The 14,641-nt window shown below is 42.0% G+C and overlaps 1 protein-coding gene across 1 annotated transcript; it reads right to left on the bottom strand.

Moving 5' to 3' along the window:
- Positions 1-1,635: 1,635 nt before the first annotated feature.
- On the bottom strand, positions 1,636-13,920 carry LOC117405386 (organic solute transporter subunit alpha-like). Its single transcript, XM_034922444.2, has 8 exons — positions 13,529-13,920; positions 9,288-9,439; positions 8,899-8,972; positions 8,268-8,426; positions 6,670-6,781; positions 5,690-5,836; positions 3,907-4,012; positions 1,636-2,590 (listed from the first exon to the last, which is right to left on the bottom strand). The coding sequence occupies exons 1-8, from the start codon at positions 13,602-13,604 to the stop codon at positions 2,424-2,426; spliced, it is 993 nt and encodes a 330-aa protein (XP_034778335.2). The 5' UTR covers positions 13,605-13,920; the 3' UTR covers positions 1,636-2,423.
- Between the last annotated feature and the right edge of the window lie 721 nt (positions 13,921-14,641).

Here is a 14,641-nt window from a genome sequence, read left to right as displayed (position 1 = left end):
TATCCCGATTCTGACTCGCTTGCCAAATCTGCCAAACCTGAAGCAGCACTGAGAGACAGAGAGGCAGTGTGAGGAAACAGATTGCAAGCAGCGCGATCTGTGCTGAATGAAAGCGCATTTGAGAAACGTTGCGCTCGTGTAAATGAACGGAATGCAAGCGCGTTGGATGAAAAGCAGATATAAATCCGGCATTAAAACAAGACCTGGTACAGAGTACCGAAGAGTACCGGCAGAATTTCACCTGGTCCCTACCAGCTTTTACAAAACTAGTAATAGGCCTTAGTTTTAATCCATGGTTTTAATCCATGGTGATTTATGTTTCAATATTGACCGTGGTGTGTTTAAAAAAAAAAACAGAACAGAAAGTGAACTTTACAGCAGTCAATCCAGCGTCTCAAGCCGGAGTTTGCGTAAACTTTTCGAAATGCCATCGTTGCTTCTGCAATCATGCCGTGTCCAAGGACAATGACTCTCAGTTTCACACAGTCCCCCCCTAACGACCGCGTGAAACCCAAAGTACAAAAAGAATCGCGAGTCAACCATTTGAGAGAAAGAAGCAGATAACAGCCCGTTATCAGATCACCAGAAGGGTGGTGTGTGGGAAGGAGACAGTTAAACTGGCTGTGGGAATGTTGTAAAGTATATGGGGTTGGGTAAACTCTTTCAGCACCGTGTAACGTTACACAGACAGATAACCCTTAAAAGCGCCTCATTTATTAGCACCTTATAATGACAATGGAATATATATATGATAAAAACGTAGTAGGCATGCTCCTATCTCTGCAATAACCCTGCCGTGGAAGGTGCTGAAGAACAGCAAGGATGCTGTTGTATGTTGTGTACGGCATCTGGCGCCATCTAGTGGATCCATGTGGGCATTGTGCCTGCATCGTGTAACAGGGGTGTCTTGTTCAGTGTTGAAGGCTGGGTTCATTTTAATAGCAGATACAAATACAGCATGCGCTGAACACAATACAATACAGTGGAAACGGTGTTATAAGAGAGTAAGGAGGCTGAATTAGGATCTACAGGGTCTCTCTCTCTCTCTCTCTCTCTCTCTCTCTCTCTCTCTCTCTCTCTCTCTCTCTCTCTCTCTCTCTCTCTCTCTCTCTCTCTCTCTCTCTCTCTCTCTCTCTCTTCAAGTAGTCTGAGTGAAGTTATTTGGCAACAAACTCCCCATCTCCCCATCCCCAGTTGTGCTGCTTTCCTAGAAGGAGAACATTTCAGGGACCATTCTACTTGTGAGATGTCTGGCTCATTTAAATATTTGGCATATTTTTAAAGAGGAGATGATTATCAATTCAGAGATACCAGGGTATTTAGTGTGTAAGGGGTCTGAGTGAGGAAACATGGTCAATACAATCCCTATCCATAGTCTTGCTGTTTCCAAACTTATTACACACACACACACACACACACACACACACACACACACACACACACACACACACACACACACACATCTATATCTATATATCTGACACACAAAAAGAAAATGTGAGATTTCATACCAAAAAAATATTAGCAGTTTGGTAACATTAACAGTTTAATTCTGTGTTTTACAAAAAAATGCAATTTGTCAGTATATATATATATATATATATATATATATATATATATATATATATATATATATATATTAGAAAATAGGATATTACTCACGCAGTCTAATTTTCAAAAAAAACAGATCAGATAACACTAAGGCAATATACAAAGAATCGATTCTTTAAAAGGATTCTTGTAATTCCCGCAAGAGTCCAGCAGGGGGTGCAGGTGTACAGTATATCATATTACAGCAATAACAAAGGCACATTAGCTGTCTAGGGTTATAGCAACTGTCGGCCCTATCGCTCCATGTAAGCAGGGGCTTAACCCCAAGTGGAAAGAGAATTGCAAAGTCATTCATGATTTTCTCTACAAGTCAGTGAAAGGAAGCCAAGATATTTGAAATCTGCTGGTAACATCTGTTCTATACAATCAGTTACACCTCTATACATGTTTACAGAGCTAAATAATAATGACAAGCAGCAGCAATGCAGCGTTCTAATATGATACAAAAAAAAACAACAACCTGCAAACAATGATTTAGTGTGCATCAGACTGTAGTGCTTGTGTGCTGGCATAAAAACATGAGACCAGTCCCGGTGAACCAGGCTCTTTAGGCTGAGTTTAGCACAACGAAACTGCATGATGCAGACATGTCCCACACCCCAAACCGTCGCCTGCTTTGAAGATTGCAAGCTTTAGTGTCGATGAATATTGACGTGAGATCAATATAGCACCTAAAGAGTGAGGCTGGGGAGGTGTGGGTTGAGGGGGTAAACGTGGGAAGGTATTTGATTTGATAACGCAGCACACAGCCTGTCCGATGGTGACCATCAGGCTGCAGTTCCCTTTGAGAGCCCCAGAGGTGCTGGTCAGGTTCATGCCCACTGTGCTCCGTCCTCCTTCAGCTGGATCTTGGCGTTGTCCTTATTGTCCTCCTCGTGCTCATCGACCGCGTCGAGCTCCTCGTACCTCCTCCTGTAGAAGATCCTGGACACCAGGGTCACGATGAACATCTCCATGATCAGGAGCTGCTGGTTCATGACTGCAAACACAAGCAGAATAGGAATCACATGCTTGACGTGTCTTGACTGGCAGGCATACCAAAGGAATAAAATCAAGGATTTGTTTGGACTAGTTTGGTCTTTTTCAGTGTCTTTCAAGCTGTGCTATATACTGTTAAATCTGTGAGTGATGTGATATGATTGAAACATGCTGTACTATAGAGAAGGGGGCTATAACGGCTGTAATGGAGGGAATCGTATTTAGGATTGATTGTGCCGATAACTCTTGAGCGCATTTCACGCCAGCACCACAGGGGGCAGTTCAGCGCAGTCAAGCAGGGGGAAGTGGGCACCAGTGCTTTTTTATTAAACAAATTCCAGCATGGATTAATGGATCAACCATCCTGCTTGAAGCAGGTTCCAGTACTATAGTCTATAGACAGCAGCTGTGCAATCCAGCCGGAACTCACATAATAGGCAAGCCAAGTCACATGACTCACATCTCCCACACAAGTGTCTGATTCAGTCGGCAGTCCTCTAGATGCACTGAAAAAAGCATTAGGAACTTCTTCTATTACAAACTAATTCTTTACGAAGGCTTACAATGCCGACAGCAACAGTGCATCGACTATGACTGTGTGTAGAAATGAGGGACATGCATTACCTAGTATTATATGTGTTAGCAGAAGTTCAGCATACAAATAAAATGTGAATTCGTATCATAATTCTTGTGTAAGTAAAGCGTTAGTGGCGTTCCAATGCCTTCAGATTTAGGACTACATCACTGATCCTGTGCATACTGTGCTCCGAGATCTCTCCAGAGATTAGGCAACTCCGTTCAGTTTAAAAATGAGAAAGGCATTTTACTAAGCTGTCTTTGTCCTGCTACTTCAGGAGGAATGTAAACAGTTATTTGCAGAATGTTTGGAGGTAGACTGTTACTACAGTTACATTTCATATGGGACTCAGGAGATATGCAGATATAGGAAACCAAGTGTTTGAAGTTGTGGATATGAAGATAAGCGATTAATCCATTATTGATTACTGCATCTTTTACATGCTTTCATTTACATTTGTCTTTCTCAATGTCTTCAAGACTGAAGTGAGTTTTGATTCATATAGTGGCTGATGTGGACTCCACCTCCAAGTGGAAAAGCATGAAGGATATCTTCATGGTCCCATTAATTTTGCACATATCAGACATTGACTTTGCAGTGGTGTGAATGGCGCTAGTTGCAATAGGTCACATAGGCAAGGAGAGAAAAAATCATTAAGAGAATTTATTGCGTTTCTTTTAATATTTCTAAATGTAGCTCTTCGGCATGTTAGTTGTAGAAGATGCATAGACAGTACATACATGAGCCCCTGGCTTGAGATGAGAAGGGAGGGGCGCAGGCTATGTTCCCACCCATAGCCAGGATGTTGATGATAGCAGACTGGAGCTGACTCAGAATCAGCACGAGCTGTGGTAAGGAAGAGACGTTAGTGTAGGCGCAGTGAGGAGCAGGCAGGTAGGTAGATTAAGAGCCAGCATGCCTGCCTGAGCAGGGGTGAAATCTACAGGCATGCACTCATTTCCTTCAGTGAACCGTCTGATAGCCGCAGGCTTAGATGAGCACACTGTGTATGTTTCATGATACATTGACTGTTTAACAGTTACGGGTGACTCAAACAACGCACCATACAAAAAACATGCTTCAATTGAACGTGTTTCAACAGACTGGGAACTTGTGTTAGAAGGTGCAAAAAAGAATGTTTTTTTTCCCTATGGTGGGTTCATTATGAATCACCCTGTATAATGCTTGTTTTGCAGAACTCAATTTCGAAGCTAGTGCAAAAGCAATGCATCTGAGAGGACGAGAACAATTACGCTAGGAATTACAAAGACTAAAGCACAAAATGTAAACTGAAATTGATAGTTGTCAATAGGAAACAGAAAAAATAATCTACTGATGGTAGATTTGCAGAAACCTGTCTAGAATATCTTGGTTCAATGGGAATAACAGCCTAACTTTGAGCTGAGATCTGAACATGCCCTCCATAAATAACACAGATGGTTTTATATTTGCGTTACAAACAGCTGACAAAAAAAAAAAAATCTTCTGTAGCATTTATGAAGCTCCAACTCGTGCCATTTTTCCTATACTGTACCTTCAAAACCAGGTTGCACTATGGCCCAAAAGTTTCGATTACAAAGCTACAGAAAACAGCTACAGACAAACAGGCATCAAATGATTAGATTCTATGAAGGACTTCAACTCTCATGTCACATAAATATTTTCAGAAAGTTTTTCAAGCCTGCCCTAGGTGCATTCCTGATGCGGACATTGTGCAGTTATACATGTGAGTGTTAAGGTTTCTGATGCAGACACAGTGTAGTTATACAGGTGAGTGTTAAGGTTTCTGATGCAGACACAGTGCAGTTATACAGGTGAGTGTTAAGGTTTCTGATGCAGACACAGTGCAGTTATACAGGTGAGTGTTAAGGTTTCTGATGCAGACACAGTGCAGTTATACAGGTGAGTGTTAAGGTTTCTGATGTAGACACAGTGCAGTTATACAGGTGAGTGTTAAGGTTTCTGATGCAGACACAGTGCAGTTATACAGGTGAGTGTTAAGGTTTCTGATGCAGACACAGTGCAGTTATACAGGTGAGTGTTAAGGTTTCTGATGCAGACACAGTGCAGTTATACAGGTGAGTGTTAAGGTTTCTGATGCAGACACAGTGCAGTTATACAGGTGAGTGTTAAGGTTTCTGATGCAGACACAGTGCAGTTATACAGGTGAGTGTTAAGGTTTCTGATGCAGACACAGTGCAGTTATACAGGTGAGTGTTAAGGTTTCTGATGCAGACACAGTGCAGTTATACAGGTGAGTGTTAAGGTTTCTGATGCAGACACAGTGCAGTTATACAGGTGAGTGTTAAGGTTTCTGATGCAGACACAGTGCAGTTATACAGGTGAGTGTTAAGGTTTCTGATGCAGACACAGTGCAGTTATACAGGTGAGTGTTAAGGTTTCTGATGCAGACACAGTGCAGTTATACAGGTGAGTGTTAAGGTTTCTGATGCAGACACAGTGCAGTTACACAGGTGAGTGTTAAGGTTTGACTCATTGATGAGTAGACAGGACATTGCTTACCTGATACAGAACAAACTTGGGGATGATCTTCTTACTGCTCAGTAGTCCACGGGTCTGGTTAAACATCATGGCAACTGGCCAGAGGGAAATGATTGTAAGAATACCAACGAAAGGATTGATCCATATAGCAGCACTAGTGATAGACAACTGAAAAGAGAAAGAGTGAAGGACACACTGAACCAGCTGAACTATTAGAACACTGCATTATAACACAGATTTATTCACAGAACCACATTATTGACGATATCAAAATAACAGTAATGATTACAAGTGCAGTCGACATCCTGGCTGGTGTCACTTTGTATGTTCTGAACAGGACTGGGAGTCTTATCAAAAGTACCTGCATAATACAAACCCACTGCGGACTGCTGTCTTCTGAGGGCTAACTAAAGCCCCTTTCACACTGGCGCTCTTACCCAGGTCGACCCCGGTCCCAGCGACCCACCTCAGGATGTGGGTCGACAGGCTTTGAAACCGGGTCGAGCGAGACAGAATGCATGACGGGCGTTCGTAAGCAGACAAAGTAACAAACAGCCACGCCTGCGTGAAGGTTTTATTTCCGCAAGGAACGTTTCTGTTTATTCTGTTTAGCCATGTTTGTGTTGATTAAGACATAGCATGAGTCAGATTGCAGCAGGGCTGAAGAATAATTTGCTCTAATCAGCATTTGGGCCAACGGTTCAATCCAGGGAAGCTTGGATGGAAGCGTCCTTAACAAGCTGCTTCCGGGTCATTGATATGCACATTGTGTACTTGTGTCTGTCACCCAGGTCCACCCTGCTTTATCAAAGCAGTGTGAAATCACGTAGCCAACCCGCATGGCAGGGTCCGACCCAGGTAGAGCATGCCAGTGTGAAAGGGGCTTAAGACAACAATCTCAGGTAATCCTAAACCAGGTAAGAACCCATCCCCTCACTGCTGACACAGACTGCATTTCTATTACCATGATTCATAGAACAGAAAACAGACCCTTTACTTACATTAGCAGTGTCAAAGTTATCGTTGGTCCAGAGCAGTATGGACAGGATGGTGAAGACCATCCGGAAGAATGCAAACTGAAAGGTCCCTGCCTTGAGTAGAAACAGGGTACGCCTGCCAGGAGACAAAGGAGCAGCTTTTTATAACCAGACCACACATACAGCAGGAAACCTGCCTCTTCACTCCCGTTCTGCATGACACAAACACTCAGCTGGTCCTCCCTGCTACCACTACAGACAGGAGGGTCTATTGGAATGATCTAAACACTGGGGAATCTATACATGCCACTGCTTGACTACCTTGCTAACATCATTAGACACAACACAAAGTGAAATGAGATCAGTGAAAAATCTGCTTGGTATATCAAGAACCAATACTGTTCAGATCATTAAAAATAGACTCCAGGGGTGACTGTACATAATAATTAATAGTACACAAACTAGTACTAAAAAGAACCATTCCATGATAGAATTAGACAAACGAGAGGTTTGTTTATAGTAATGGACCCTTTTGGGCTGAAACAAATTTCTAATCAGCGATGCAGAATTGCAGTGTTTGTCTAAAGCATAAGATTATAACCAGGACAACAGGAGTAAAGGAAGCTGTGACGGGGCCTGTGGGCACCAAGCCTGACTGGCCTGTACCACTGTCCCTCGCTCACCCCATCCTAAACAAGCGATACATGCACACAGAGCATTGTAGGGTGTCTCTGTACCAAAGTGCATTCACCTTCCTTATCAGTTCTGCTCTGCTGGTCACACTACAAGTTACAATTAGAAATGCAGCGGGACTGCCAGGACATCACAGCGTGTGACAGAGACCCAGAGACAGATGTGTTGGTACAACTGCTATGTAAATACAGGGGTTCTGGCACTGCTCTGCAGCTCATACACACTCTGTATCTGAAGCTGAGACTCTCTTGGGATCTGCTGTACCATACTGTACTGTACGTTTGTAATGTATTACACTGAGTTCTAAACAAAGCCCTTGTTAAATAATAGCCAGAGCCCTGCCTGTGTCTCTGCACTCTGGTACATTGACCTTCCTTATCAGTCGACCCAGAGTTTCTGCTCTGCTGGTCAGATCAGAAGAAAAATAAATACAAAAATGCAGTCCATTGCCAAGATGACACAGCGTGTGACAGGCAGGGTCCCAGAGAAGGAGGTGTTGGTCCAGCTGCTGAGATCAGTGAAAAATCTGCTTGATATATTAAGATCCAATACTGTTCAGACCAACTAAGGCCAGAATGTTTGGACCAACTAAGGCCAGAATGTTTGTCTACTTGACTATTTGATCCTATAGTGTACTATCTATAGAAGAAAAAGAAGACAGGTATTGTGTGAATTGGGCTTTACAATGCTTGCCTGTGTTTCACCATGCTTTCCCTATGTTTAATTACACTTTGCTGTGCATTTACTATGAAAACTTTTATAAAGGGTTTATCAAACCTCTCTGTGCTTTACTAAGCTCGCCTAGGCTTTACCATGCTATTACGCTCCTTTTAACTATGGTAAACTTTTATAAGGGGGAGGCTGGGAGTCTTAATGCAGAGTGTCTGCTTCTGTTAACAGGAGGTACATGGACATTACGAGAGACTGACCTTGAGATGCCCACGTAGGGCAGGCACAGGCAGCAGCAGCAGCAGGGGCCAGTACTGATCTTCAGACGGTTTTTACCACATAGTTTCAGGAAGCCCTCGTCACCTCCACACTCCTCAATCATCATCACCAGGAACATGTGAATGACGATGGCAAAGTACCTGCACAGACACAGGCAAGCGGTCACTCTAGGGTTGGTCCTGTTTTCCCTGGATCGTCCCGGTTTTGAGGAAGGTGTCCCGGGAATTCAATATGTTAGATAAATCAGGATACAATATTACTGCAATAGACGCTCAACATGAATTGGTTGTCAATCCTATAGTAGTATTAGCAATGTTTCTTACTGGATGAATAGATGATTTCTAGAGAGAGAGTTTACACTTTTAAGAATCCCTCTTCTGTTTAGAGGTGCTGGTTTTTTGTACCTCAGAGGTCAACCCCAGCTCAGATTCAGAAGAGCGGTGTTTCCACGGCTCGCCCGAGCGGCTGAGCATGGCTATCTGCTCAGGTTTAATAAGTCTTTTTATAAAGGAGGATTATTTACAGCAATGAGTTATTTTAAAATGAGAATGTTTTCTGTTTTTATAATGCTTGAAGCAGCTCCCTACCAGATGAATGGGACACATTACTCACGTGGCTGCAGTGAAGTCTGTGAACATGGTCGAACGTGGAATCCACATCCCGAGGCAAGCTGTCGTACCTATTAGCTAACGGGAAGAAGGGGATCGTTACTCTTACCAGTGAATTAAATGGGACAACACTATATTGAAACAAGAGAGGCAAAGGAGTTTAAAAGCCAAGGACTAGGAGGGATAACCATTTCTGCATTCTCATTTGAATTATTATAACTAATAACAGGTGGCCAATTTGCATTCACTATTAACAGAATACACCAAGGCTTGAGGTGTCAGAGTATAAAATGTGATTTCTTATCATTCTCTGATAATGATGCCCAATCTCTCCATTATAGTAATTCTTTCTGTCGCTGCTTTGCTTGCAATGACACTGAAAGACACCCTTACCGGAGCTGCCCCATTCACCCACATAATGGCTGTTTTCTTTGGTCCAGGAATCTTCTTGTAGATGTACACGGCTTCCTCCATGTACACCAGCACCGAGATAAATGCCATCACAGTCAGCACTGCATACAGGACAATGCCAAGCGCATCCAGATCTGTGACAATTTGAAAGACAAAAATGTCATTATCGTCCAAACCTAAGCTGAAGCACACGGTAACTGCATTGCCAGGGTTGTGTGATGGTTGTGTGATGTCTAAAAGCTCTAACACCACAAAGGCAGACGAGCCCGGTTCTGTTTGCATTGTGGTTAAGATGCTCGTTTGCGGTGTCCGGGGTTGCCGGTTCATGCCCAGCCTCCGCCTTGTTACACCTGCAAGTGTAACCGGACAGACTGCCGCCTAAAGTCATCAGGTAAGTACTTCATAAGTCCCACTTTTTGAAACTGAGCAAATGTGTTTGAAGTTTCATACAAGCTGTGACTGTGGTAGAGTTAGCATGTTCTGGTCCTCACCTAGTAAAAGCACTGCAGCTTGGAGTGCTAGGTGAGCCGTGTGAGTTTGGTTTGTATCATGCTTGCGGCCGGGGGACCACAAGGATCAAATCAAATCAAATTGTATTCTGAGAACCTCAGCAGCTGTGTTCTGTGGTTTGTGTTAGTTCTGTTGATAATACCAGCAGCTGTGTTCTGTAGAACCTGCAGATGAGTTATCTAGCGACCCCTACTGGTCAGGTGCACATAATGACTCCAAGCAGAAAACAAAATGTAAAGAAACAAGACAGAAAAGGACCAGTGATGATGATGCTAATGCAGCTAAGATTGCTTTTAAATCCTCGTTCATCAGCCCTTCAAACCATTTACTGAAGAAACTGCTTGAGAAGACTCTCAATGGCACCCATTACAATGGTATTAAGAATGATCAGAAGTCGAGTAAAAGACAGTAAGCTCCAATAAGCAGTTAAGGAAGATTAGCCCCAGAAAACACACAGGGATTCCAGAGAAGCCCATTGACAGCTGTGTATCCTTCAGGGATGCGAGTGTGGTAAGAAATGACCTGACACTGACTGATACCGCCCGGCCTTGGCTTCACATTGCACCTCTGCTTCAGATTTTTATTTTTCCTGCCAAAGTAAACTGAAATGCCGAACTGAAACTCCAAAGCAGCCGTGCATGCAAAAATAAATGACTAAATACAAACAATGTTGAATTCCTAAAAACAATGACAAACATATTAGACCAACACACAAAAGAGATTCGGGCTTAGTGTTTTAGCAATGTCAGCAAAAATGAGACAAGAACAGGAGTGTTAAGAGTTAAGAGTTTAAAAGTTGGCCAAGTGTTAAAAGTTGAGAAATCTGCGTAACCAGTCTACGTCAAACAGTTTGTTCACCTCAGTGTTACAACAGGCTAATGCATCTTCCGTGGAAGACAAATGCTTGTTTTGTGTAAAGCTTTATTTGATTATTTTTAATCAAAAGCATTCTATAGGGCTATTCTAGTGGCTTCTCATTATGTTTTTTTTAATCAAACAGCATCTATTGCACAGCAGTTTGACCCATTCCCAGTTTTAATAGGAGTTTAATAAAACTCACCTGAGCTTGTTACCTATACACTGTGGCTAATCAAGCACATATTAAAACCCAGAACGGATGAAACTGCTATGCAACAGGAGTCGAATTTCCATCCCTGTCTAACACCCCTAGCCAAGAGATCTTAAAGTTGATAAGCCATTCTTCACAGAGCATGCAGACGGAAGAATCCATGCTCACAAATCCAGCTGGGACGGGAGAGCAAGGGAGCAGTTCAAGGGCGACTGGGCACATTGAGTCATTTTCCAAATGTAACAGCCAGAGTTTCTCACGTAATAAAAGGCCAATGAAATCCTAAATTCACTCCAGTGCCTGCCATTCCCTCTCTACCAGATATTAAAGGTTAGTATCTTATCTGTCCTGATCTTTATTAAACTCCATTAGGACTGTGATAATCCAAGATTAGAAGAGACTTTCAAGAAACAGAATCATAAAAATGTTATTTCTTTTATTGTTATCAGCTGTTTATGAGCCTGTCCTGATGCTAATTGCAGGCATGGTTTTAAAGCAGCTATTTCCTCCAACTGTTGCTGCATTCGATGGCCTTACAGTTCATAGGTCCACAAATGTGGTTTGTCATGCCACTATGTGTTTAATATATATGACATGTCACTCAGGGACACTGAGCACTAAGCATTTACTACAGTGCAAATAAGGTTGTGTGTTACAGACGTTTTAATAGACACCTGAGAGCTGTTTTTTCACAGTGTTCCCCAAGTCTTTAATTAACTCCTATTTTGTGATAGATGAAAATTCAACAGTAATGTACAAAACTGAGAAACAAAATACTCGAGAGTGCTTAAGAGATCTTCAGTCGTATGACACACATGTTGGATACTAGTTTTGTTAAGTTAATAGATGTTTCTTCTCTTTTCAAAAAATGAGGAGTTAAGTAAAGCCTGGAGTAAACGTTTTGAAAATATGGCCCAGTCTGGTAATTTTGTAACAAAAAAAAAACAAAAAAAATCATTTGTTGTTGCTTTTACAAAAAGGTCACAGCCCAGAAATTGAAAAATATAACACTTTGTCCCGACTTTATATTTGCTTAATATTTTAGAATTATTTTGTAAATGGAAGTGCACAGTAGGATACTATATTATATACTTGGCAAATTATTAAAGCCCTTTGATACAAAGACTTGCTCTCAGCTTTCAATCGTTTTTTTTTTATTGTACAGGTCATTCCAAATCCAGGGGAGGCGTGTCCCTCATTTGCATGTGCTTTAGCGTCCCAGGGCAGCAGATCTGTGTCTGCAAAAGAACAGCTATGAGCTCGAGCACCAAACATGGTGAAGACGGGTCACAGGTTTGAAAAAACACTCATTCTAATGAACCTCTCTGTGGGGGAGGACTTGGACACCAGCGTCATCTTAAAGCTTGTTTCAAAGGGTTGCCAATGAAAAGAGCAATTCCCTTGGTCCTCTTGAAATGGAATGACCCGCACAGAGATTCTGACATGCCTGGCTTCCAGCCCTGATTCAGAACCATGTTATGTTTAAAGATTAGGACAAAAAATATATCGTTTATATAAGAGCCTAGCTTTTTCTACTTCAGCTCCAAGCTACAGCTAGCTCATTGCTTCTTCTTTTTTAGATCTCATAAACCACTTCAAAATGTTTTAACAAACTCTGCAGCACGAAGCACTGCCAAACACCCCTTTGCCCCAGCCTTGGTTGTGGTACAGCCCTGCAAATAGAGCAGGGGAAATGCACAGAGGTGAGAGGACTTCAACCTTCTGCTGGGCTCTGAGTCGCCTTGGGGCTCTTTGGCACTGCAGCACAGCTCTGGAATGCACTGCCCCAGCACAGCAGCACTGAAAGAGCCTGGAGGGGGCTCCTCACAGACAGCCTTGTAGTGCAGGAACCTGCAGTGAAATGCAGGGAAGCCCTGCTATTGTGCTCTTTGTGATCTGATCAATTTTGGGAGATGTTAACTTACACCTTGGAAATACACAGAAAAGTATTTGATTGACTGCAATAAAATATACCAGGCCACTTTCTTTGTGCTGCGTGTCGGATCTGTGATTAACTGGAAACTCTGTCGGGACTCTCCTCCTCCCACAGAAAACGAGCACAGCCCTGCACAGGAGATTAGGGGTCCCGTTCCATGAGCCCCAATCCTCAGCCACCATGGCTTCAAAATCTGCCCATAGCTTCTTTCTTAAAATTCTTGAACAAAAGAACTGCTGTTCAATATCCATTTTGTTATGAAAGGTAGCCTTTAAGCTTTTTTGTATTGTGGGAAACGCTGAAAGGGGGTTGGGAGTGTCCAACAAACGTCTTTAACTTACCACAGAACAGCTGATTAGAATAGATTTAAAACGAGTATTAAAATCTTTACGACACAACCAGAAGCATGTGTAAAGTCTCACTTCACATTGATTTCTAGTTTGTTTCTGTTTATTTCATTTGAACGTTTTGTTACTGTACGTTGATGTCACTTTAATTGTTATTTTAGTTTCATTTTGATGTGTGGTTTGTTTATTTATATAAATGTAGGCATATGTGTGTTAATAGCTTGGATCAAACTCTTAATAGCAAATTTAAACATTACGTATTAAAAACGAATACCAACATGTACTTGATTGTGGATTGTGCAGTTCGAAGTAATGTGCTAACCATTGTGTAATAATTCAACTTCATTAAAAGGATACTTACTTAGTATGATATCGATAGCCAGGGGCGGTTTCCCCGTGCAATACGGATCGATACTAACATTCCCAAAGTCATCCATTCTTGGAAAGTTGCAAAGGTGATGGATCCTTTTACTTACGAATTAAATTGTAAATTAGAGATCTTTATATTTCATGCGGACGAAGTGACCACTATCTCCGCTGCTGGTCTCCCGAGCAGTCCTCTGTACAGAATATACGGTTTGTGAGAGAGAATAACCGAGTTCTTGAATTGCAGCTTGTGTTATTGTGTATAAACCAGCGCCGCCCCCGTAACACAGTATCTCCAGCAAATCAGTGTGTATGAATGGGATCATACAGACTGGATAAACGCAATGCTGGAATCATGTATGATAATACAACTCAAACGCCAGGGCAGGGATAGAGCCCAGCTGAGTAATTCATTGACTATAAAAGTAGTCATTAACGTGAGACAGATTCTGGAAAAGCACAATGGAATTTATTTCCCAAGGCTGCTGCACTAAAATTAAGTTTATAACAAATACCAAGAACAATAACATCAGATAGAGATTCATTAAACAAACATTGTGGCACCTTAACACTCAAGAGAATGTGAAAAGTATGGTGACTATCTCTGCATTCAGAGCCTGGCTCAATTCTCTTTTAAAATCAATTCCTCTGAAGGAATTGGAATTGGAATTGGATGGTCTTTTAGAGACCTAATAATTGTTGTGATTGTTCAAAATGCTTTCATTTGAAGCCAATTTAACTGTCTAACAGTAACTTCAATTGAAGTCATTTGTTGCCACTGTGAGAAACTCATTTTTACAGAATACTGCTGTATTGCAATTGTGATCAATTATGTGTTGGAATGGATTACAAGGGAATAGGAACTGATTTTAAAATGAGGATTCACTAAATCTACTAAATATATTGGTTAGCGTTTAGCCTATCAAGCCCCTGACCAGGCACAGAGAAAGGTGACCCCTCAACACACAAGGGTCTGGTTCTGACATACAATGAAAGGTGGAAGTAGCAGCTATCTCTTGCCAGATGGTTACTGTGTCTTTGAGTCTTGGCTCTTGGAGCTGTGGGAGGGAGTCTGGCTTTGTGAACTTTCGTGTGAATCGCTTCCAGC

The sequence above is a fragment of the Acipenser ruthenus genome, chromosome 8, assembly GCF_902713425.1.
Source record: "Acipenser ruthenus chromosome 8, fAciRut3.2 maternal haplotype, whole genome shotgun sequence".
In the NCBI taxonomy this organism is placed as follows: domain Eukaryota; kingdom Metazoa; phylum Chordata; class Actinopteri; order Acipenseriformes; family Acipenseridae; genus Acipenser; species Acipenser ruthenus.
Note: the sequence above shows the minus strand (reverse complement) of the source record. Positions and strands in the feature narration are given on the sequence as shown.

What these genes read in the sequence shown, in the direction of transcription:
- LOC117405386 (XM_034922444.2), bottom strand. Translation starts at nt 13,604, where the DNA reads ATGGATGACTTTGGGAATGTTAGTATCGATCCGTATTGCACGGGGAAA. An exon ending in GGCTATCGATATCATACTAA is followed by an intron (nt 9,440 to 13,528) that starts GTAAGTATCCTT and finishes AAATTGTCACAG; the next exon opens with ATCTGGATGCGCTTGGCATT. An exon ending in CCCTACGTGGGCATCTCAAG is followed by an intron (nt 6,782 to 8,267) that starts GTCAGTCTCTCG and finishes GTCTCCTGGCAG; the next exon opens with GCGTACCCTGTTTCTACTCA.